The sequence below is a fragment of the Miscanthus floridulus genome, chromosome 8 (genome assembly GCF_019320115.1).
Source record: "Miscanthus floridulus cultivar M001 chromosome 8, ASM1932011v1, whole genome shotgun sequence".
Classification (NCBI taxonomy): Eukaryota; Viridiplantae; Streptophyta; class Magnoliopsida; order Poales; family Poaceae; genus Miscanthus; species Miscanthus floridulus.
Genome location: NC_089587.1, coordinates 52,838,364 through 52,863,050, shown reverse-complemented (window position 1 = coordinate 52,863,050; position 24,687 = coordinate 52,838,364). Strand labels below are relative to the sequence as shown.

Below are 24,687 nucleotides of genomic sequence, written 5' to 3'. Positions count from 1 at the left end.
TCGGACGGGGAGCGAGGTCACGAGTCGGCGTCATGATACGGAGCACTCCACTTGTTGAACGGCGGCAGTCTCCACCAGTGCCCGAAGGTTTCGGTGGATCGCCTGTTCGCGAGGGTCGTTCGGCTCGGACAGGCTGCGCAGGAGCATTGCCGCAGCGACAATGTTCTGACTGGCCCGAGCGAACTGTGGGGGGTCGGTCCCCCGAACCAGGGCGTTGCGCTGGGGCTAACGGGCGCAACCCTGAGCGCCGCTCACCGGTCTATGCGCACGAGGCGCAGTGTGGTGCGCCGAGTGCATTGGTGTAGTTGGTGGCTGATGCGGCCACTATTGTCGTAGGTCCTCCCTGTGCTCACGTGTGAGCTCGGGGGTCTCCACGTGAGGGCCCAGCGGGGCGTGGGTCTGGAAGGACTCCGTTAACCCTAGCGGCTGTTCCGGGGCATCCGCCATAGCGTACTCCTAGGACCGACGGTGGCTAGGCGCCACGTCATCGATGCTGGAGCCGTCGCTCCCGACGTCGTCATCCATTATGTTGAGGAAACAGGTGGGAGCGTAGCTCGCCATCCCCATGAACTCAAACATGAGAGGGTACGGCGCTAGCACCTTTTGGAGTCCCCGGGCGTATGCGTCCGCAGAAGACGTGAGGCCATAGGGGAACCGGCCGTATGGCGGCTGCGACGGGGACAACGGTAACCCACCGGGTATTTGGCGAAACATAGAGCGTAGTAAGTAAATAACAGCATGTATATTACTCACAGCAGGGTTTGAGTAGAGAGTTTGCTCAGAATGAAGCGCAGATACCGCGCCGTCGAAGTCGCGTGTCCCAGAGTCGATGGAGGACGTCCCTCCGACGGGTACCGGGTCACGAGCCTCCTCGCAGAGGTGGAGTACACCGAGCCGGTCGGCGATGAAGTCCAGGCTCCCGAAACGGAAGGCCTGGGATGGCTCGAAGACGGGCGAAACCCACGTCCCGACGGGCGAGAGTGCGGGGAACTCCAGCGAGCCAAAACGAATTGTATTGCTCGAGCCCACCACGGCGGGGGTGGTGGAAAAATGGGTCATCCGATGACCAAAAGAGTGTTGAACGTACAACATCTTCCCCACGGACGGCGCCAACTGTCGGTGCAGAAAGTGACCAACTAGTAAATATTTGTAGTTTGTTGTATGTTGTGATCGGAGGTGGTCTAGCGCTCAATGACACAGGATTTATACTGGTTCAGGCAACGTGCCCTACGTCCACTCGGGGTCGGTCAGTGACTTTATTCCTGAGCCCAGGCGCTCGAAGTCTGTAGTGGGGGTACAAACGAGAAGGAGAAAGGAGGGGGTGTACAAGAGGTTCGGTGGGCTCCGACCGGAAGGGCTGCGGTCGGAACTTGGTGGTCCAGCGGTTGTAAGGTGTTGATGTCGGTCTAGTGAGTCTGAGCTTGAAGAAGTCGACCTCCTCTCGTTGGAGGGAGCGCATCCCCTTTTATAGATGAAGGGGATGGCTTTACAGGTGAGAGGGAGAGAGTACGGATGTTTCTAAGTCTTGTCGCCCACGCTTGATGAAGATTGGATCATGGTTGACGCCCCCCAACACTGTCGATGTCGCTATAGAATGCCAGATGTGCGCGGGAGGTCAAGCTATCTTCTTCAGGAAGGATGGATGCCGGTACCTGCAAATACTTCTTGATGTCTAGCGGCATGTGAGGAGACACGCTATGTTCACCCGGTATGGCAAATCCTGGAGCTCATACTATGATCGATGTCCAGATACACGCGGGGGGCTTACCGTATGGGAGTTGTTAGCAGCCCCTACAATACTTTGTGTCAGGGTGGCTGTAGAGCACTATTTTGTGCAGGGTATGGTCCCTGGTACAGTAGTTTTGACTTGTGAGCCATGCCTTGCCTTTCTCCGCACGTCTTCTGGTTCCTTCCGAACGGGGTGCCCCCGGTCGGATGGCTCCAGTTGGCTCTTAGTGCGCCGGTCGGAGAAAAGCGGTGAGCATGGATCCCACGAGGCCCGGTCGCGGGGTCGGAGTAGGAAGCAGTGTTTCAGGCCTTTCGTTTAGAGAAACTGCTTGGAGACGGCTGGTGCCCGAAGCGAGCGCTCCGGTCGGAGAGGTGGGCCGAAGAAGCTGACGAACGGGCACTTGTTCTTTTGGGTAGACCTTCCGGTCGGCGACCGGACTACCCTTCTGGCCCGTTGTGTTTTAGACTCTTGGGCCAGCCCATGAACTATATGTTGTTTTTCTGGGCCGAGCCCGGGCCTGGAAGCCGGTCCTCGAGGGACCCCGGGTTAATGAACCCGACATGTTTTATCTGGATGTTGCGTATGTTTGCAATGGTTTTTAAGTGTTTTTCAGGTGTGTTTTTTCAAGTGTTTCAGAACTGTCTTTAGACGTATGTCGCAACTGTTGCATCTGAATGCTTCAAAAGTAGATCAGGTGTTTGCGCATGTTGCAATGTCACCCGCTTGTTGCAGCTGCTAGAGGGAGCGCGAGGGATCGGGTGGGACGCAGATGCTATGTGAGGTCGGCTAGGGGCGAAGACGTCGCGTGGGGTCAGGTTGGTCCATTCCACTATTGCTCTCTCACGCTTGCAGCAACAACAGCTAGCAAATGAGTGTAGCCGAACAGCTATACCTACATTTGTGAATTAACCACTGCCAAATCGAGCTGTATAGTTGTAGCCTACTTATCTGAATTCTGAAACGAAGATCCAATTCGTCAGATCGCTTTGTGTGTTGGGTTTGAGCTGCACACAGCACACTACATTGACAAACACAGCAGAGGTTATTCTTCTTAACTGGAGTATATTCGATTAAGAAACATGACACTTGCATGAGCATTTGCAGTTGCATTTGCGAGTAGGACATATGCAGTGGCCCTGGCCACTAGTCTCTCCGCGGTTATCAGCTCATAGCCAAAATATACTGAACTCTGATAGGCCCTATGATATCTCCTAATCCATCCTTAGTTGAGTACCATTTCATTCCAGAAATCTATGAGACTTGCACATAGATACTCGGAACATGATGCTCAAGTTACAGATATGATTGCATTTTGACCAAATGCTCGTAGACAGACTCACGTTGTCGCTCAAAATAAATATAAATAGTATTGCCTTATGGATTGCAAGTAGGAAAGAAAAACACTCAACTTTTTTACTCCAACAAAAGCACACAATACGACATGACAGTGCAACAAGCACGCGGTAGGGGAGATACTACAACAAGCAACGGTACTAAGTTTAAGACAGACGTGGCGTGGTGGTGGCATTTCAATCGGTGATCTTTACCTGCAATATCCAGCCCAATTGTGGAATTAGGCACGGTGACTGGTGACAGGGGCAGTGGCGGCGGCAACGTCATGTTGCTCAGGAACTGAACTGATTATTCACCACGGGCTCCCATGTTCAGGGAGACCGCGAGAAGGAGTAGGGAGAACATGGCGAAGCAGAGCACCGGGTCTTCCTCGCCGGAGACCGCCGTGACAGCACAGGAAGCCATGACGAGCCCCACGGTGGCGGTGTTGCGGCGCACGAACACCGCGAAAGCTCGTGCACCTCCGGACACCACCGGAACGATGCGCGCAGGGCCGTCGTTCATGCTGACGCCGGCGGCGACGAGGCTGGCGCCGACGAGGACTCCCATAAAGCAGAGGATTAAGCCGAACCCGCCAGCGCCGACATGCATGCCAGCGCATACAGAAACCAGCATGACGGTGAGGCCGATGGTCATCGCCCTGCTGGCCGGAGTGCTCATCGCCGGCGGCGTGTGGCACCGTAGTCCTCTGTTAACCAGAACACCAAGAAGGCAAACGAAAGTCTTTTCAAAGTTGGCAAGAATCATGGAAAGGGTGGCATGCGCTCGTTCAACGGGAAGTTATTCCGGCGGCCGGAACCAGCTGAACGTCCGGCACGGGCGCACCGCCGTGTTCAGACTCTAAAACCTCAGTTTTTTTTTTCACAGAAGTCATATCCGTTGTTTTGCGCCGAAATTTAGAGTCGAAGAAAAATTGGTAAGGCAGAGGAGAAGGAACGTTACCGGTGTTGGTGGCGGTGAGGAGGCGCGGGCCCTCTGCGGCGAGCGCGACGCTGATTGCTGACGATTCGGAGCTTGAGGTCCTTCGCAGTTCCCCGTATCCTGTGGCTGCTCTGCTCACGGGAGTCCGGGTTCGGGAGGGTTTTATAGCGGGCGTGTTTTGCTTGCCTTGCGCCGGTGGGTTTTGGAGGGTTGACGAAGCTCCCAAAGCTCGAGCTGGGTGGGGGCATGCTGGCAGAGAGATCCCTATAGGTAGTCAACTGGCTTCGTTCCTTTCTGTGACCGGCTTCAAGGTGGCGTGGAGTCCCTCGATCGCTCCAAGGTGGCGTCAACCGGCTTCGCTATATATAATAACGAGCGCCCCGGCCCCCAACTCCAAGCGGGGCGGGAGGCCTTTCTGTGACCGGGTGACTCGTGGGGCCTTAATGCCCATGTGGTCTGACCCCACGCGTCATTTTCTTTGCAAATACCAAATGGTTAGTTGGTCTCACCCTCACCCGTTCTTGCGTTGGCATGCGATGCGATGTGGCGTGGAGTCCGCGACGGCTAAGTATTCGTCTGATTGGACTGCTGCCGTCGAGCCGGCCGTTCGTGCCGATGCCAAAACATGGGGTTGCCTGGGGCGTGCGCGGGGGGCCGCCCAGGCCCGGGCGCGTCGGATGGTCGGAGGCTCCGAGCCCACCGTGTACAGCACCGTTCTCTGATCTGCCGGAATGCTGCCGCTGTGGTCGCAGCAAAAGCCACAAGAGAACAAGGATGCTCCGACTCGGGCATGTGACGGTGGTGTCGTCTGTCGTGGCGACTGGCGAGTCCAAACGAAGCAGACAAATACACAAACATGCTTGATATTCCTTTTTTACTTTGACACAAACATGCTGTTGTTCTAGATCCCCATCTGTTATTATTACTAATTATTCCTTTTTTTTGTTTTTGTTTTTTGAAAAGTTAAACTTTCATTGCATCACAAACATGTCAATCATTGTTTTCTAGAACATGCTTGATATTACAAGTTGGATGATGAGCAAGTGGTCTGACAAGAAAAAAACAAGAATTTGATATGTTTGCTGGTCTTGCTTTTTTAGCAAGGCTATCAGCCATCTTATTTACCTCTCTACGGATCTTAATTACTATATAGTTCCTTGCTTGATTGATGTCATGTATTTCAGCGATGACAGGACGTAGCGACCAATGTCCAAGATGAGTGTGTGCCGATCTAGCAAGTACAACAGAGGCCAGCATTTGGTTGTCAGCGAACAGAGCTGCTTCCTGCAAATTGAGAGCGCTGTAGCAAACTTGGCACGAAAAAAAGGAGGGCATGAGCTTCACATCTGTTCCCTACCGGCATGCGGGGCCCATATGCCAATGGCACTTTATCGCTCAATCATGATGCCACATAGGTGGATTAACTCAAATATGGTGATTTACATCTCACATAACATATAATTAGTAATTTTATTTTAGGAGGTGTGGATGTGCTTTTTGAAAGTTTAAGAACCTAGATGACACTCTGAGCAAAGTCTGAGGATCCACAATACATTTTACTCTACATACTGCCTTGGATTGTTTGGTTTCAAGTAATTTCATGTCGTCACATAGCTTAGTTTGGCTTGGATTCAAGACAATCTCCTCCACCGATGATTCAACACTGGATTCAAATAAATTTCAGTGGCGATGACGAGGGTTTTCGTGAATTGTCCAAAACCCGAAGTTGAATTATAGCAATCTTATGAATTAGCATATTATTGTTATAAAAATTAAATGAACTTTTTATGATAACATACTCACTCCATCCTTAAATAACTATCGCTTTTGGTTTTCGTGCCGTAAGTTTGACTAGATTTGTAGAAAAACGCGTGCAACATTTCTATCTCCAAATAAATTTACTATGAAAATAAATTCAATGATCTATCTAATCATGTTAATTTTTTACCATAAATATTAATATTTTCTAATATATATTTAGTTAAAGTTGTTTCTCGGGAAACGAAAACGACAGTTATTTAGGGACGGAGGGAGTAGAATAGTAGATATGATTTTTTATTTTTCATTTTGTTTTTGCAAAACGTACATACTCTCTTCTCTATTGCTTTAGGTCTTCGTAGCAGTATCACAAGTTCCACGATTTGAGTGATAATAACAAAATTGACATGGAAGGATATTTTACGGTGTTTAATTGGAATGCCTTTTAAATTTTGCATGAAATAATTTCAAGTTTGTAATTGAATGAAGCCAGTTGAATTGAGCCAAGAGAGTTAAGGGCACTAAGAAAATCGCGTTATAGCTTGATCAGACATTATGATTTTTGTAGTATATCTCGATTAAGATTCAGGAAAGCAGGCCCCTGCCTAGGTTTAATTAGACATCTCGGCATGATGAAATGCCTCGGTTTAATTAAGCATTTTAATTTTGCCATGAAATAAAATGTTCTTTATATAGTTACATACGGACATATTATACCTAGTATACAGTAGAAAATTGAGGAGCCTGTGCGAGTGCAGACGCGTAGTACGTGTGCACGGCACGTGCCAAGTCAGACCGCCCAGGCTACCACGGCGGGCCCCGTATTTGGTGGCTCTGCCGCGCAAATAGATCAACCGATGTATGTATAATGTTCCTGTCGAGTAGTCCGCGGCCGGCGTGCGGTTGCGCCACCGGTGGGCGGTGCGGCGGCCTGTGCCTGCACGGCTCACGCACGCCCACAACGATTCGTTCCATGCAAAAATGGGGACCATGGAGGCCCGGGCCGCGTCGATCGGAGCCGATCTCGTCTGCTGCTGTGCCGAGGACGGCGCGACAACCACCGTACCACAGCCCACAGGAGAACACACATGTTCCGAAAGTCCGCCGCATGCGATGGTTGTTAGGCTATCTCCAACGACAACATCCAAAATACAAGACTTATTCATCATTTAGGTAGTGTTACAGACAAAAGGTTCAATATCTATTCGGCATCTTCTCTAACAACAAGGCACAAAAAATAATCATTTCTACAAATGGGTTTCCAAGAGAGAGGATGCTCATATTTGGGTTGTGCCTCTCAGACAACCTAAAATAGGTCTCCCGTATACGTACTCTGTTGAAAGCTAATTTTGAATCTTTTACTATCTATTTTGGGTTTGGTTGTTCATATGGATTTTCTGTTGGAGACGTCCTTAGTGAAACCAACAAGTGTGCTAGTGCCATTATTAGTTGACACTACTACTCGCAGTTGTTGATGAGCTTGCTGGAATTGATTGGAAACTGGGAATACTCTGCATCTGCATGTGTCGCCCAGTGGACTTTTGACATGAAGCAACAGTGTCACAACAGGATTTGCTTCCTAGTATGTGCCGAGCTCCAAACGTAGGGAAGAATATCGTGACAAAATCGCAACACAGGAACTTTTAATAATGCTTGTTTGAGTGTAATTGTTTGTTCAAGAGAGTTACGTACACACAGAGTTACGTACTTGTGACTTCTGCCAGTGAAATCAAGGATCTAAACACTGGTTCCTTTTTGTGAAAAAGCAAGCCGCAGCTCGGCGGCCGGCGCAACGGAACCGTTATTTCGGCTCGCGGGCCACCGTGTCCGGACGCCGTAGTCCAAGCGCAGCGGCTGCCTGTGAGTTCATGAAGACTATCAGAGTGAGTGACAGCGACAGCGACAGCCGACAGGGAGGGTCACTCGTCGGCCCGGCCGGATTGCGATGTGACGTATCGGGAGCATCAAGCTCATCGTGACCGGGGTGGGTCCATCGATCACCATCACGCCAAGGCTCGGCCGCGCACGGCGCAACGCAGGCGTCTAGAAGATCCAAGTCGGGCCAGGCTCGCCGACCCGGCGCCGGGCCAGTCGCCTTCCTTCCTTCCACGTTGGCATTACCTGGCTTCTTCTCTATATAACCACTAGAGCTCCAAGCGCAGGCCAAGCAATCCTCCATTCAATAAACACTAGGGGCCTGTTTGATATGGAGCCCTGGGGTGTCCCTGCGCTTCTGGGTTGCAATCTCGCATGTTTGATTCATTTGACCCATCATCGAGCCTGGCTCGCCAACCGCTAAATACGCTCTCTCTCTCTCATGGCTCCCAAGCAACGAAGAAAAGTTCCGTTTCTCGGCGGCCCGGCCGGTGTGAGCACTCACGTGCGGCTTCGAGTCACCTCCCGACTCCGTCTCTTTCACCCACTGCTCCCTTTCTTCTCCATTGCCATCCGCCTTAAGGGGCAGGGTGGATTTGTTTTCTCCATGCTGACTCCGTTGAAGATGAGGGCGACAATTATAGCGTCAGCAACTTCCTCGGCATGACGACATGGAGACTTAGTTTTCCGAACGGCGACATCAAGACAGAGATGATGTCACAGCCATGGAATAATTTTTTACGGTTTTTTCTCCATTTTGTCGTGGTTAGATCTGACCAAGATAAATGACTATGAAGAATAAATTTCAAATGTCTTCCTTATTCTTCGGTGGCAGAAAGAAGAAGAAAAAAGACATAAGAAAGAAGAAGTTTCTCAACTCCGTCTGCAGGAACGTTGGCCATCGTTCGTTGGGCATTTGTTCTTAGGCCTTTTGCTGAGTATTTGTCTGTGCGGTCATCCATACGAATCGTCGTACAAAGGTTTGGAGCTATACAAAGCGTGAGTATAATATAGACGAAGATTAGTTTTTAGATATACGTAGTGTATTTCAGTGTACTTTAATGAGATGATATACTCAACTATAATATAATATAATATAATATAATATAATATAATATAATATAATATAATATAATATAATATAATATAATATAATATAATATAATATAATATAATATAATATAATTCTTCTTTCGTCTAAAAAAAATAGTTACAGACATGATTGCATTTGACCAAATGCTCATAGACAGACTTACATTATCGTTCAAAAGAAATACATAGTATGTATATTTTGCCCTTATGCATGTCAAGTAGGAAACAAAAACACTATGTGTCTTTCAAAAAAACAAAGATAACACTTATAGACTAGTGGGACAACTTTTCAATAGTACTAAGTTTAAGACAGATCCCCGCACACGGTCGAGAAATACAGCAAGCACACGGTAGAGAGATACACTAGTGGCACTTCAGTCAATACCCCAGGCCAATTCAGTAATTAGGCTCCATGATAGGGGCAGTTGCAGCGGCAGCGGCAGCGGCGTGTAGTGACTGATTGCCGGTCAATGTCAATTCAGGGGCTTCAGTTTAATGCTGTCAATCCAAGAGCTCCAATGTTGACGAGGGTGAGCCCGAGCAGGAGCAGAGCAAACATGCCAAAGCAGAACACTGGGTCATACTCGCCGGAGACCGCCGTGAAGACACAGGAAGCCATGACGAGCCCCACGATGGTGATGTTGCGGCGCACGAACGCTGCGAGAGCTGCACCACCAAAGACCACGGGAGCGATGAGCGCAGGGCCGTCGGCCATGCGGACAGCGACGGTGAGGAGGTTGGCGCCGATGAGGACCCCCATAAAGCAGAGGAGTAAGCCGAAGCCGCCAAAGTGCATGCCCGCGCTGATAGAAAGCAGCATGACGGTGAGGCCGGCGGCCATTGCCCTGCTTCCTGGAGTGCTCATCGCCGGCGGCGTGGCACCGTAGTCCGTACTCCGTAGCTCTCTGTTAACCGGAGCATCAAGAAGGCAAAAAAAAAAAAACTATTTTTTTTTCAAAGTTGGCAAGAAGCCAAGAATCACAGAGCAAGGATGTCATGCGCTCGTGCAACGGGAAGGGAAGTATAGAATCGGTTAAAAAGTTGTTCCAGCGGCCGGAACCGGCCGGCCGTGCGGCACGGGCGCACCGCGCACGGCTACACGGCGTGTTCACACGGTAGAAACTCTGTTTTTCACAGAAATCATCCGTTGTTTTGCGCTCTAATTTAGAGTCCAACAAAAATCGGCAAGGCGGAGGAGAAGGAACATTACCGTTCTCGGCGGCGAGCGAAGCTCTGATGATTCGGAGCTTGAGGACCTCCGCAGTTCCCCGTCTGTATCCTGTGGCTGCTCCGCTCACGGGGCCTCCGGTCACCAGCACGAACTTGACGTCGGGCTCGGCGGGGTGCCGCCGAGGAAGAACGGGTTTCTGCGGGAGGCGGGAAGCACTGCGGCTGGAGCTGGACGGTGGTGCTAATGCGAATGGAGGGAGGGAGGTTTTATAACGTGTGTGCGGCGGGATTGGTCGGGGTGGGGCCATGTTTGCACTGAGAAGATCTCTCTCATCTCGCGGATCGCCGGACCGGATTACGAGTTTAGCACGTGCTCCTCTGATGACGCTGGGAAGCACTGAGCAATTTTTTTTTATTATTTTATTTGAGGATGACGCTGGGATGCACTGAGCAAGTGGCAGGAAAGAGGATTTTGTTAGGACACTAGTGGATTGGCGCGCAATTCTGCGCGCTCGCGCGGTAGCACGTTCAGAGGTTATATAGGTCTATTGAAATATATTACAGGGATAAGTATTTTATAGTAGGAAAGCTATACACGGTAGCTAATCTCTAAGCCGGTGTACACAAATAGTTATCTTCGGTGGTAGTAGCGCTGCCGATGTGTGGTGTTGCTGGTGAAGGTCTGGTGATAGGCGATGCATGATGATGCTGATGTACATCATTCTTCTGTTGCATTCATCCAATCCCAGCGGTTGCCTGCTAGGCTCGGCGTTTCTGTCTGCAGTCTGGTTGAGATTTTTTTTTGCTGAAAGCATAGGCATCCATTGTTTCTGAATACGTGAGGTAGCGGTAGTAGATGGGACACATAGCTGGATGTTAGAAGCGTACCTTGTTGGTTTCGTAGTATCCATGCAGCTTTTGCACGCTTTTGTGGTAGTAGTCTCTGGTAAGGGTTAGTTCATCCAGTGGATCGCATAGTTCCTGTGACTGTGGTATATGAGCTGCTGCCTGTCTAAACTCGGTTGGAAGAGATGAGATTAACTGGTGTGTGAGGTCGGCATTAGTTTTGACCAGATGGTTGGGGCGATGACTTGAGGCCCCTGGCTGTCATCCCACCCATCCAGGAAACCAATGAGCAGCGCCTATACATGACGAATACCACACAAAAGCAATTAAGTTCATATGACAGTCTCAGGATAACATGTAAGAAAGGCAAATGAAGAGGATAACTCACCCAAAGGATGAACTGAACTTGGAAGGTGTTTTCTACAGGATTGAGAAAGTGTTGCTCCTAGATCAGCAAGGGAGCCCAACCTAGAAATATAGACATATCATAATTGGATTGGAAAATAGCATGGAGATCTAAACAGTAGAATTGTTTTGTTGTGTGATGCAGTCGATAAATACAGGATAATACCTCTGAAGGCCATTTAAGGTTTGGGTGGTTCAGTAAATAAAGTTTGTGCGAAGCACTCTAAAAATAAATGCTTCAGGGTGGTAAGGTGTAGAAATAACACATTAAAATGAAGAAGGGAAATTCCATATAGAAAACAGGGGAAAAACAAGTATGAACCTGTCAGTCATTTTTCCTTTGAAGGTCATTATAATACCGAATGGGTGCTATACTGCAATTTCATTTTTTAAAAGAAGGGACTAATAGACAATACATCCATGTGTAGAGTAAAAAATATTTGTAATTATAATCATCAGGACTAACAATAGGCAAGCACATCTATATCTGCGTTATGTAAATATGCCATGCCAATAAGCTGCAACAAATCAGTTAATATTTGGTCAACTGAACATGTGGATGTGGGAAGCTAATCAGTCACCTAACTTGGAAGGCTTAGCAGCATGCTTCCTATTGTCCCGCTGACCATGTATATATTTGATTGTCAAATAAACAGAAGGATAAATAGATGGAATATTGATTAAACTAAGCTGAAGACATTTGCACAATCTGAGCTGCTAAACTCTTCTACATCTACCCCATGATGTTTAAAAAGCTAGTTATCTTTCTATTGTACTGAAGCTGTCTTCATTTACAGTTATAAAATAATAGTCTACTAATCATGTATGTGCTTATTTATGGGATCAGAGGTCAATAAATCTTAATAATTTGAATGTGCTCATCTACAATTGCCCCCAAGTAGCCACAATACAGCTGTAATTTTCTTATATGTAATTTATTTAGTGTCAATGTTAGAATAGACTTCATACTTTACCTGAGTAAGATAGATCTTTAGACAGTATATTGCTAAAAAAGATGGGAAATTTCAGCAGATATAATGGGAAATTTACAAGCAGCAGCTGCTTTTCGTATAGTGAACTGTGAGAATTTTTGCTGCAGCAGTGTTGCTTTTAAGAACACCCGAACAAGCCGAGTAATAATGCATAGTGGTAGTATCTTGCCTGGGAACGTACTATATTGGTAAGCATAAATGGTTGATAGAACTACATGAAAATAGGCATTGCAATAGAAATACACGTGGAATTTGGGTAGCATAAATGAATGGTAGAAGTACAAGGATGTAGCTGTAGATTTTCTATAGTCCTCTTATCTTCTTCTATGAGTAGTAGCTGATCATGCCTTGAAATTACATAGGTCATAATGCACAGCAAAAGAGTTGTCAACGCATTTGTTGAGACCACTATGTTTGGAGTCATCCATGGCTGAAATTACCTCTTTGGCCAAGTATCTATGACTAAGATTGGTTTGGCAAGTGTTACTGTGCTGTATTAAAAGCCCTGTACATGGTACTGATTTTTTGCTTCCAACATTTCCAAAGGAAGTGTAGCCTAAATGTTGAGTAAAAACCATTGCACCAGAACTATGCAACTCGGTTTGGATGGTGCTAAGTGAGCTGAAAGCACAACTCATATGTCAAACGAGCTGTAGCCTGAATGTTATAAGGTGTACTAAACTGGGTATCTTTGATGATGAAACACATGGTTTACCACTGTGCATATAGAGTAGGGAGAGGTGAATTTTACAATCCTATGACATAAAGGCTACGAATCTGACAAAGAGAACCACACTGTAATTTTAATTCTAGTGTACTTTGAGCTCACTCTATTCCTCTTTGTTGTACCAAGCATTCGATGAGGTGATATGAAAATGTCAATGAAAACTAAGGTACCTATTATCAGAAAACTAAACATTCTTAAGATTTAGTTGGGATTAATCCAGTCCTTTTCATAGAAAAATAGTTTTGGAGCAAAGAAGATTTTATTTGAACATAATTTGTGCGGTTGTGCTATTATATGTGATATGGTTAAGCCATGGCACAACCTTCAACTGGACTCTAGGACGGAAGGCTTACTGAAATAAGACAAGCAGTATACAGATGATGCTAAGTAGCATCAAATTTAAGAATTATACAGATTGGAAATTCTCACCTTGAATTCTTCGGAAGTGAGCTTTGAGATTTATACAAATTGGAAATTGTCACCTCCAATATGGACACGATATGTGTTATCAGAGGAAAGTGGCTGCAGAATGTCCAAAAAAGCTAACTGTTCTATCTGTACCAAATGGCAAAAAAATAAGATCATAAAAAGCGAGGCCATAAAAAATAGCTACGAGCAGGAGAAAGCTCTCAGTTATATTACGACAGGCAGATGGAATTCCAAGAATTGAGAAGGAAAGGAAAAAATATGGCACACTGATTAACCATTCGGGAACAATAACTGCATAGAAATTATCTTGTATTGATAAAGCCCAGGGGCATAGCACTGTGCTTCATCAACTGATAAAGCCCAACTCAGATAAGAAATGATCAGTCCCGTGCAGCAATACATGTGTAACAAAACAGTGCATTGAACCGTGAGGAGGTGTGGGTCAAAAACCAAAGGACAGAGCAAGACGTAGGATCTGAAAGAATATTTTACCTCCTTCTCATGAGCAGCACCAGCTAGTAACTTTCCATCCAAAGAGAAGTGACAGCAAATAAACAATCTTGTTGTCACCCGTACGGTTGGTACCAACTTTATTCAAAGAAATGCCTAAAGAATTAAAAGTGGGGTCATGTGAGTCGTTGATAGTGGCCAGGGTGGTAAACCGTAAGGTACTTCCCTTCATGATAGAAATTTGTTAAATTACCCTACACGTACACCTTCTAACAATTTTCATGTGTAAGCACATTTATTCTGAGGCTATAACACCTAGGGCCTGTTTGGAACGCAGGAATTTCACAGGAATTGCGCAGGAATTCTACAGGAATCAGTTCATTTTCACAGGAAAAAATCCCGCATTCCAAACAGGCCCTTACCATTTACGCACTCCGGATTGAGCTATGAAGACCCTTATTCACAGGAAAAAATCCCGCGTTCCCAGCCTTGATTGTCGTCGTTTGAGGTGTCCATTGAGGAATTGTTAGAAGTGTCTGCACAGATGTAAACATGTTGTGAGGCTGATGATGTTGATAAGTAAACGGCTAAGGTTGTGCAAATTAAATTTAGAGATTAGGCTTTTGTAGAGTAGGCCAATAATAGGGTTATAAGTCGCCTCCTGCATAGGGATAAGTACATATAGAATGTGTGGTCACTGGAAGTGTGAACGACATCAGAAGAGTTGCAATACTGCTGAGCAATAAGTTACAGAGGCAGTAATGCGCAAGGCTAAAGCACTAAAGTCATCGTTTTTTTAGAGGTTACCATAGCAGTAAGGCAGAACCTTAAATTGCTATTCTCATCGCTTTTTTAAAAGGTACCATTAGAACATGACTCCTTAAAACACATTAGAACCATTCTTAGGCTCCTCAATCTTGGTACCAACCAGATCAAGAAGGTCCCTTTGAGGGTTGTTTATGGATATCTATTTCATGCAACCACGTAATATTTCAAGCAAATGGAAGGTCATAACAAAATAAGAAAAACTGTGTAGAAGATAAAGAAAAAGCAGGTGTGTCACTAATCACTTTCTGGAGAGCTGATTTTTTCACAAGGGCTTGACATGTTATTAACGATGTCATTCTAGCTTGCGCCGAGAGCGTAAAACCTGATGATCTCAAGAACGGAGAATTCGTAACAAGGCCATGTGACGCTGACAGGAACTCTACGAAATAAGAGCCTGTGAAGAATTATAATGGAGAGAAGCACATACCTTTCATTTCTGGATTTTTCACTTTGTTGTTGCGAAATCCTCCACCAGACCACCAACAACTTATTTTCATAAGCTGGAACCCGAGTTTGCTTTAGCCCCAAATGAGAAAACATAGTGATACAGGCATGGAAAAATTCTGAGGCGCATCACTGTATAGGAACAAACTAAGATTAGTTATAACTGATTATTTGTCTAAATTATGGCGCCAGTGCAGAGTTCTGAACATTTCGAGTTTCAGCACCGAATTAAAAAACTAATCCAGCAAACATATGCATCCCTTCCGGACTAACTTGTATACATGCATACAATTTAGGCATAGATTTCTTTGATCTATACTTGTTAAAATATGTTTTGCCAGACATCCAAATATGTTTCGTTTGACGTTGCAATGGCTTATGAGATTCCAAGTCTGCATTAATGCCTTTTCTGTATGCACTGGAAATGTAAAAACAATATCCATTAAAAAAAAACTCAACTGGTCAATTCCTGAATATTGTTTGTTGTGTTGGAAAAAATGGAATAGCTAAGAACTGATTAATCATTGGTTTTGATTATGTGAACGGTACTCTCTGAAGCATGTGCAGTGACTTTAGGACGCCCATTCAACCAGAAAAACACACCCAGTGCATAGAAATAGATATAAATTTGCATCACCAGAAAAAAGAATAAGTCGAGGCTGCAGAGCCCTTAAATCGCATTGCTAAATTAGCAGTTCATGCAGAACTGTTTGGTTGCAGAAGGATTGGCTAATTATTTATGTAGCAACAATTTATTTTAGGCTCAAAGTCGACTGGAAAGCATGTAATTGCGTAACTCAAACTTAAACAATTGGTCTAACCATTTGAGGTCGTCTGATGAACTAAGTATGGACCAACAATTTATTGCGTAACAAGCAAAGTATTGCATCAATAATCCAACATATGTAGTACAAAATCCACACCGGTGCGTAGTGGAATCCTAAGCCAGGATAGTAACGTGAAGAGAGGCAGAGGAAGACCGAAGTTGACTTGGGTAGAGGCAATAAAAGGAGACTTGAAAGGATGGAATATACCCAAAGACTTAGCCTTAGATAGGAGTGCTTGGAAAACAACTATTCACGTGCCTGAACCTTGATTGCTTCTGCTAGGTTTCAACTCTAGCCTACCCCAACTTGTTTGGGATCTAAAGGCTTTGTTGTTGTTGTTGTTGTTGAAAGATCACTTTGCAACATAAAAGGGAGAATAATGCTTTGCTAATGCCATGGATCCGCAGAGACGGAACAAAGAGATCTATTTTCATTACATGGCAACCAAAGCATGGACATATTAGCAATTCAGACACATGATTCATAGGAAACATCTGTCAGCTCAGGAAAGACCATAGAAGAATGGTAGCAGGACAAGACCAAAACTACTAACCATGTGAGAGAAACACCAAGTTAGGACATTGCGGCAGAATTCAGCAAGACAATTGTCACTTTTAAGAACATTGTGCTTCCTCTGGGATACTAAGCCACTATTTTTGTTCCCTGTAGCTTTACATTCAGGACTTTTAATAAAAAAATGCATTGAAGCTAGAATTGCAGACACTAAAATTAACATATCCTAGATAGTATTAGTATGCTAAGCAGATGGTCCTTTTTTATAGCGGGAAAAGGATTTTTTTAGCCTGATAGTCGTACTTCTATTTGTGGTTAACAATGATCAAATAATGAGCCTAATTTCATTTGAAGCACTGTGGTTTGAATAGCTAATGAGCAGACCCTAGCAAATTTACAAAATTACTTTTAAAAATCTCACAAAGTAGTAAAACAACATCCTATTCTGGTAACATAAGGTAACTTAGATCAATATAAGGAATCAAAACAGACCCCTTTTTTTTCTAACCAGGAAAACAGCAGGGGAAGCCCCCACTGTTAGATGACATGAGACTGATTTTTTTGTACTTAGTATGAACACCATGCATTGAAAAGAAGCATTCCTTACTACAAATGAGGCATTAAGCAAGTTGCCAACCTGTAAATCAATCACCTTGTGCTTGCCGTCCCTAGCACAGTTTTCTCCGCGGACACCTTTTAGTCTGCACTGTTTTCATCTGACATCATATTTTAAAGGGAGGAGGGTCAGTCGAAAATGATAAAAAAGAAAAAGTAGCAGACTATCAGAAAATTTGGTTTGAAAAGGCTCTGAACCAATTAATCGCAGGAACTATCCTATCATAATGTGTTACAATGGGACAACATGAAAAAACAAAATGGATTATCTTGCAAGCAAAATTATAAAAAATTAACAGTACTGTGTATGGTATAAAAGTCCCCAAATAAGTGCAATAGCTATTTAACATTCAGCAATAAATGGGCATATTTACAAAGGCTCAACACATATATGTATACTTGCAGCAACAGTGCTCTGCAAAGGAAGCAGATTCAGCACAACCTGTGCACACATAAAAAAACAATTACATAAATTAGGCGGAACACATAAAATTAGTCAGAACAAATGAAATCATGTATTAACTGGTGCTAGAACAGATGGAGCCAGGTCGATGCTCTACGCTATTCATTTTAGGTCTTATTCGGTTGCACATCGCATAGTGCAATAAAAAAAGTGTACATGAACTGCCTCAATGTGAAATCAAAGTTTCAAAATTCATAAACTTGGGAACACACCTACAATCAAAAGTTGGCAGATATTTAGATATATCGTGAACAAAAAATGAATTTGAAATAAAAGCAGAAGAATTGAATAGTCGATTTTATACACCATAGTCAGGCAAAAATTGCACCTACACAAGATCCACTACAGACCATTAGCAGACTGACTAACTGTACAGAATTTGTTGTGAGACCAATAATTCAATGACCACATTACTTGTTAACAGTCCAATGCTGAGGATCCGAGCGGTCGCGTCGCCAGGAGCAGCTCGCGGTCGTCAAGCACAGGGAGTTAGGGTTTCGTGGAGCACATGCGGACCAGCGGGAGCAGTCAGCGCCGTGGGGAAGCCACGCTGGCAGCCACCGGTGGTGCCTGCTAGCGTCGTGCCATGGTGGGGACGGCTGCCGCCGGGGTCCACGCGCGCCGCCGGGCACCAAACCGGCTGCGCCGTCGCCCAGGCAGCGCGCCACGCGGCTCTCCTCTCCCTCTCCCCCGGCGTCGCGGCGTGCCTGCCGGGCCCCAGCACCGTCGGGAGCGGCCTAGGCGCCGTGGTGCGGGAAGACGTCGGGGTCGGGAAGAGAAACATCGGGAAGAGTATGGGCGGAGGACGGAAGAAGCTGGAATCCTGACTATGATTCTGTAGAGAAGCTAGGAGGGAACGGTCGTAACACAAGAAATCTGTGGAGAAGCTGGAGAAAGCCCACAGTGTAATCCGAAGCCGATTCTAGAAAATTCTTGCTGGGGGCCTAGGCCGTCGGATCGGGAGATCTAACGGTCAAAAAAATTTCTGCCGATGTGGACACGGCTTCCATCTCAGGAGCTAATGGGTTTTGTAACATAAAAGGGAGAATAATGCTTTGCTAATGCCATGGATCCGCAGAGACGGAACAAAGAGATCTATTTTCATTACATGGCAACCAAAGCATGGACATATTAGCAATTCAGACACATGATTCATAGGAAACATCTGTCAGCTCAGGAAAGACCATAGAAGAATGGTAGCAGGACAAGACCAAAACTACTAACCATGTGAGAGAAACACCAAGTTAGGACATTGCGGCAGAATTCAGCAAGACAATTGTCACTTTTAAGAACATTGTGCTTCCTCTGGGATACTAAGCCACTATTTTTTTTCCCTGAAGCTTTACATTCAGGACAACTTCTAATAAAAAAATGCATTGAAGCTAGAATTGCAGACACTAAAATTAACATATCCTAGATAGTATTAGTATGTTAAGCAGATGGTCCTTTTTTATAGCGGGAAAAGGAATTTTTTAGCCTGATAGTCGTACTTCTATTTGTGGTTAACAATGGTCAAATAATGAGCCTAATTTCATTTGAAGCACTGTGGTTTGAATAGCTAATGAGCAGACCCTAGCAAATTTACAACATTACTTTCTAAAATCTCACAAAGGCGCATACATAGGTGCTGATTTGGGTACAGGACACTGCAGAAATGCGATGGTCGCAGCCAGAACGCACAGCACAGGTCGGAGACTGCAGACTACGGAGGTTCTAAATGGAGGATTGCCCTCAGGCAAGGAGAGGAGACCAAGCAGCACGGTGCAGCAGGAGCCAAATCGGTTACCAAACTGCAATCCACCAAAATAAAATACAGATTCACCAAATCAAATGTAGATCGACCAAATCAATCTAAAAACGCATCAATTAAAAGCATAAATGAGATGAACACACCCGCCCCGCGCCACAGCGCTGTTCGGCCGTTCCGCCTCCTCAAGCCACCACATGGTCGGTCCTGCCAGGGAGAGGTCCAGGAGGATGGCTCTTTCCACCCGTATGTCGGGGCCTAGAGGAAAAGGCGGAGCGAGGGGAGGTCAAGCGAGCGGGCCTCACGGGGCCAAGCTCGTTCGCTGCACGGCGCCGACATCGGACTGGGGAGAGGGGATCTGGAGGAGGAGGCATGGGAGGAAGTAGGAGAAGAAGACGGTGACGTACCGGCAGATGCAACCGCCGATCTGAGCCGCCGCCGCTAGGGTTTCTTCGAGCGCACGCGGACCGCCGGGAGGAGGCAACGCTGGGGGCACCCACGCCAGCGGCCAGCCGCCGTCGGGGCCCGATCGCGCCGCGCCGTGGCCGGGGACAACGACGGCCGGTGGCCACGCACGGCGCCGTGCCGCAGGCCGGGAGCACCGTGGCGCCCCGCCAGCGCCTGGAGCAGTGAGCCGGCAGTGCTGGCACAGCCAGCACGCCGGGGGAGGAGGAGGGCGGCCGCTGCCGCGGCCCGCTCGCGCAGGTGGCCGTTGCCCTAGCCGCGTTGGGAGAGGTCGGGAGAGAGAGAGCGAAGAGGAGAGAGTGGAGGGGGAGAGAAGAAGCGTCGGAAGGAGAAGCAGAAGCTGGGTATATATTTGTTTCGCTGGATTCGGACGAGAAGCCGGAGAAGCTGAATAGAAGCAGAAGAGAAGAATTGTAGGAGAAGCACGAGAAGCCAAATCCGCTCCAAACGATCTGGACCGTCCATCACAAGATCTAACGTGTGCGAAGATCTGGGGCGACGTGGAGGGTGGCTCCGGTCGAGGAGCTGGCCATCTTTTTGGCTTTTAAATCAGTTAGCGCTGTTCATTTTCTGTGCTGGGCCTCGGCCTTGTAAGTCTGGGCCTCTGCCTTGCTCTTGTCGGTGAGCTGTAATTGAACCGTAACTACCTGAGACAACGCTGTGAACTTATCCACCTGCACCGGCATCGGCACCGACATAGCCATGCCCTTGTGCGGCGGCACCACCATCGGCACAGCGGCGAAGGCCGCTTTAGCGTGCCGCGCCTCCACCGGCATGGGCACGCCTTGTTCGGCGGCGGCGGCGCGACGGCGACGGAGAGGGCGGGGGGCGCCGGCTGCGCTGCGGCGGCGATCTCCTCGATGCGGCCGGTGTGCGCGTCGGCCTCGTCGTGGAGCCTGCGCACGCCGCCGATGACGTGCGCGGGGGCGTGGCGCCCCAGCCAGCGCGCGATGCCGCGGTCGGCCGCCTCCATCCGACACGACAGCTGCGCGGCGCCAAAGACGTTCCAGCTCGGGGACGCAGCGGCGCGGCGGGCCAGGTCGAGCGCCTCCCTGACCCGCGCCGCGAGCTCGCCGAGATCCCCGTGGAGTGCTGGGTGTGCGGGCCGAGGCCCTGGACGAGCGGCAGCAGCGGCTCGACACTCCGACGCACGCGCTCGGCGGTGGAGCGGCAGAACAGGGTGCCTCCCGCAGGGGCTGGCCGGCCAGCTGGTCGAGCAGCAGCCAGTCCATGGTCGCCGCCGCAGCTAGTAGCTCGGACCGAGCTCCTTGTTGCCTTCTTCTAGGAGAGTGGATTTATCGTTTGTGTCCCGACAGTCAAGATTCGCGCTCCTATGCGAATCAGGTTACGAAACGATGCGATTTAGGAGGCAGGGGCAGAATGGAGAATGTACAAGCCGTCCATGGACACGGCGGTAAGAGGAAAAGTTGAAGGCCTCACGCCGGCCATTTGAAGCTTCAAAGAACAGGCGCAAGAGAGGAAGCTTGAGCTGCAAAGAACATTTCCGCCCTGCCGATTCCACCGAAAAGAGACACTTCCAGCTCGCGGAAGTGCATATAGGGGAAGAGGGAATGAAGCTGCCCAACCAAATCGAAGAGGATGGGGAGCAACTGCTGCGCGAGCAGGGGCAAGCTTCGCCGCCTCTTGCCTGGCAAGTCACTGGAGCCAAGAACACTAGAGAGGAGCAGATCAACGTCCGGCGCCGGATCAGCAGGAGGCCGCCCGCGCTTCCGTGGAGGAGCACTGAAGCGTCGGCACTGGAGGATGTAGGGCTACAGTGCAGCATTCGGAGAATAGTGTAAGTATCTACCTGAATAATGTTTTTTTTGGTGAAGTACGGCTCCAATACTTGTTGCAGTGTTTTTAAAATCTCAACCTAAACGCAGGTTGGGATAGGTGGTGCACAAAGACGCTGCAGCAAAGAAGATGCACAAAACAGTGGAGTGTCAATTCCAGTAGGAAATGTCTTCGCACAAGGTAAATTTTTTATTATGCCTCATGCTTACATCATTCCGATGTAGAGACATCTGCCTCTGGCTGTCAAGTAACTGAGAATACTGGTTCTCACTTCCATGAAACAAAGGCTCACTTCCATGTTGTAGTCCAGCAAACAACCTCCTGTCTACATCCATGGCCTACGCATAGTACAAATAAATTTTCAGGTATATATTGATTCTATGCAAAACTAAACAACATATCTAAGCAACATATCTAGTGCTGGACAGTGTGGAGGAACTCAAGGTTCTACACAGGTAGAATAGATAGTGCAAACCAGATCTCCATGGACACAATGTACATCTTCTAATGAATGTATTTGTAAAATACATTTACATATAGAATAGATCTGCACGGATAGAATAGACAGTGCAGACCAGATCTACACTCGGTTTATTTTTGCTTCACTACTCTTCTTCATAGCGTGGCCGAGACGGCCTCATTCTTCCCCTACCCGCCCTCTGTCGTGCGCGGCACGCTCCTGCAATGCGCGCCCCTGCCCCGACCTGGCTATGGATTTGCTTCGTTAGCTAAACTAGACATCTACTTCGCTAGCTAGACATTTACATTGCTAGCTAAAAAATTGTAACATATCTAATTAACATTTCTAGTGTTGGGACAATGCGGATGAACTCAAGGTTGTACAGATTGGCATTTACATTTCGCTAGCTAAACCAGATTGGGACAATGCGGATGAACTCAAGGTTGGACAAATTTAGAGACAGATTGCTGAACTCATGCTTCCTACTTTCCTGATGTAAAAAAACAAGACAAAACACAGGAAAAGAAAAAGAAGAAGTGCTAGGCAACACTCGCAACGAGTAACCCATAAGCTAGCTCTAAGCATTTCTTTCATATTTTAATAGAAGAAAGAGAAAAGCCAGCTCTTGATCAATAGGTTGGCTTATACACACAATCCAAGGACATGTGAGAATGTCACGTGGGTTTAATGATACTAGGAACCATTGCTAAAAACTAGAGCCAGTAACAAACTCTTGCTGCTGTGGGTGCCCTTATTGTTAATCAAAAGGTAGCAATCAACGCAGAACTTTCCATCGATGATGGTATCGGTATTTCCAACAAATCCTTGCCAAATCGATCTCTCATAGACATGGATGGGTCGGTGAACTCGCTCTGACCCTACTCACCACTTGCCGGAGGAATTCAGAAAGCATACCGCAACGATAGACTTCTCTTGCTATGCTACTTTCGCCAAACAAAAAAAGCAAAAAGGTTGTACTAGACACTACTGAACTCTGATAGGCCCTATGATATCTCCTAATCGATTCTTAGGGCGTCCCCAACAACCTTTTCTAATCGCTAGCTGATGTAAAGTCTGGTAACAATTAAATAATAAAAAGTAGATAGTGGTAAAGTATGCCAGAGAGTGAAATTTTCTTGAGAAACGTGCGAGGTAAGCTCTTGGTTCCTCGCTAGCGAGATGAATTCTTCGGCTCCGTTGGGATGCATGGGACTAAAGTTTAGCCCACTTCTTTTAGTTATCTTTTAATTTTTATGGATCTAAACATGAGGGCTAAAAATAAAGGCTAAACTTTAGTTTACCCCCTTTTTCATTAGCCCCTCTAAGGTGGGCTAAAGAGGGCTAAAAGTGGTCCCTTTATGGCAAAAGACACATATTACCCCCAATCATCCTCTTTTAGTCCTGTGCATTAGTATTAATTAAGAGTAAATGGGTCATGATAAGGTACATAGCTAAAATTTAGCCTAGACAGGGCCGATTGTTTCTCTTTCTTCTGGATTGGGTAGATGTTCCTCCTAGCTAGCTAACTGTACCACCGTTGGGGACGCCCTTTGTTGAGTACCATTATTTCATTGCACAAATCTAGGACATTTGCAAATAGAAACTCGAAACATGACGCTCAAGTTATTGACATGATTGTATTTGACCAGATGCTCATAGACAGACTTGTACACGGCAAGTAGGAAATAGTATTGCATACTACAGTAGCACAACTAAGCATTGCCTTATGCACGGCAAGTAGGAAACAAAAACACTTACACTACAGTAGCACGACTTTTTTACTACAACAAAACTACAAAAGCATGCAACACGACATGGCAGAGATTCTGCAACAAGTAAGCGGTAGAGAGACACAGCAAAGCAACAGTACTAATGGTGACAGGGGCAGTGGCGGCGGCAACGTCATGTTGCCGGCCAGACCGGCAGTTCAGGGTTCCAGGAACGCAGTGGTTTTAGGGATCAGTCGATCAGCATTGCATCGAAAATGGCAGGGACTGAACTGATTATTCACCACGAGCTCCGATGTTGAATTGTTGATCAGGGAGACCCCGAGCAGGAGCAGGGCGAACGTGGCAAAGCAGAGCACGGGATGTGCCTCGCCGGAGACCAGCATCGTGACGGCACAGGAAGCCATGAAAAGCCCAACGGCGGCGGTGTTGCGGCGCACGAATGCAGCGAGAGCTCGTGCACTGGCGAAGACCACGGGAACGATGGGCGCAGGTCCGTCGGCCATGCGGACGCCAGCGGCGACGAGGCTTCCGCCGACGAGGACTCCCATAAAGCAGAGGAGTAAGCCGAAGCTGCCAGCGTAGACAGAAATCAGCATGACGGCGAGGCCGGCCGCTGTCGCCCTGCTTCCCGGAGTGCTCATCGCCGGCGTCGCGCGTGGCACGGTAATCCTCTGTTAACCGGAACATCAAGAAGGCCAAACGATTTTTTTTATAAAAAAGTTCGCAAGAATCATGGAACAAAGATGTCATGTGCTCGTGCAACAGGAAGGGAAGTACAGGATCGGTTAAAGAAGTTACAAGAACAGTTCCGACGGCCGGTCGTTGGTGCAGGTGATCGGTCAAGGCGGCGGAGAAGGATGAAGGAACGTTACCGATGTTTGTGGCGGTGATGACGCGCGGGGGGCCTCGGCGGCGAGCAAAGGGAGCGCGATGCTGGTTACTGATGATTCGGAACTTGAGGACTCCTCCCGTGTCCTGTCAACTTCCCGTCGGGCTGGGTGCCGCCGACGGCGCCGAGGAAGAAGGCGCGCGTCACACGAGAGGAGGGAGG

The 24,687-nt window shown here is 47.3% G+C and overlaps 2 protein-coding genes and 1 long non-coding RNA gene across 7 annotated transcripts; all 3 read right to left on the bottom strand.

Moving 5' to 3' along the window:
• Nucleotides 1-3,356: 3,356 nt before the first annotated feature.
• On the bottom strand, nt 3,357-4,286 carry LOC136472049 (uncharacterized). The gene is made up of 2 exons (XM_066469784.1): nt 4,025-4,286; nt 3,357-3,770 (listed from the first exon to the last, which is right to left on the bottom strand). The coding sequence occupies exons 1-2, from the start codon at nt 4,249-4,251 to the stop codon at nt 3,371-3,373; spliced, it is 627 nt and encodes a 208-aa protein (XP_066325881.1). The 5' UTR covers nt 4,252-4,286; the 3' UTR covers nt 3,357-3,370.
• Nucleotides 4,287-8,843: 4,557 nt separating this feature from the next.
• LOC136476384 (uncharacterized) lies at nt 8,844-10,328 on the bottom strand. Its single transcript, XM_066474201.1, has 2 exons — nt 9,939-10,328; nt 8,844-9,633 (listed from the first exon to the last, which is right to left on the bottom strand). Exon 2 carries the CDS (start codon nt 9,591-9,593, stop codon nt 9,216-9,218), a length of 378 nt encoding a protein of 125 aa, XP_066330298.1. The 5' UTR covers nt 9,594-9,633; nt 9,939-10,328; the 3' UTR covers nt 8,844-9,215.
• A 40-nt stretch (nt 10,329-10,368) lies between these two features.
• On the bottom strand, nt 10,369-19,986 carry LOC136476385 (uncharacterized). Of its 5 annotated transcripts, none has more exons than XR_010763561.1 (10): nt 19,592-19,984; nt 19,331-19,442; nt 16,967-19,227; nt 15,003-15,151; nt 14,170-14,283; nt 13,790-13,903; nt 13,298-13,423; nt 11,133-11,212; nt 10,787-11,040; nt 10,369-10,703 (listed from the first exon to the last, which is right to left on the bottom strand). It is a non-coding gene; the product is annotated as an uncharacterized lncRNA (long non-coding RNA). The 5 variants fall into 5 exon arrangements; XR_010763563.1 differs by having other exon boundaries at nt 17,012-19,227; XR_010763560.1 differs by having other exon boundaries at nt 16,997-19,227; nt 19,592-19,983.
• Nucleotides 19,987-24,687: the final 4,701 nt, after the last annotated feature.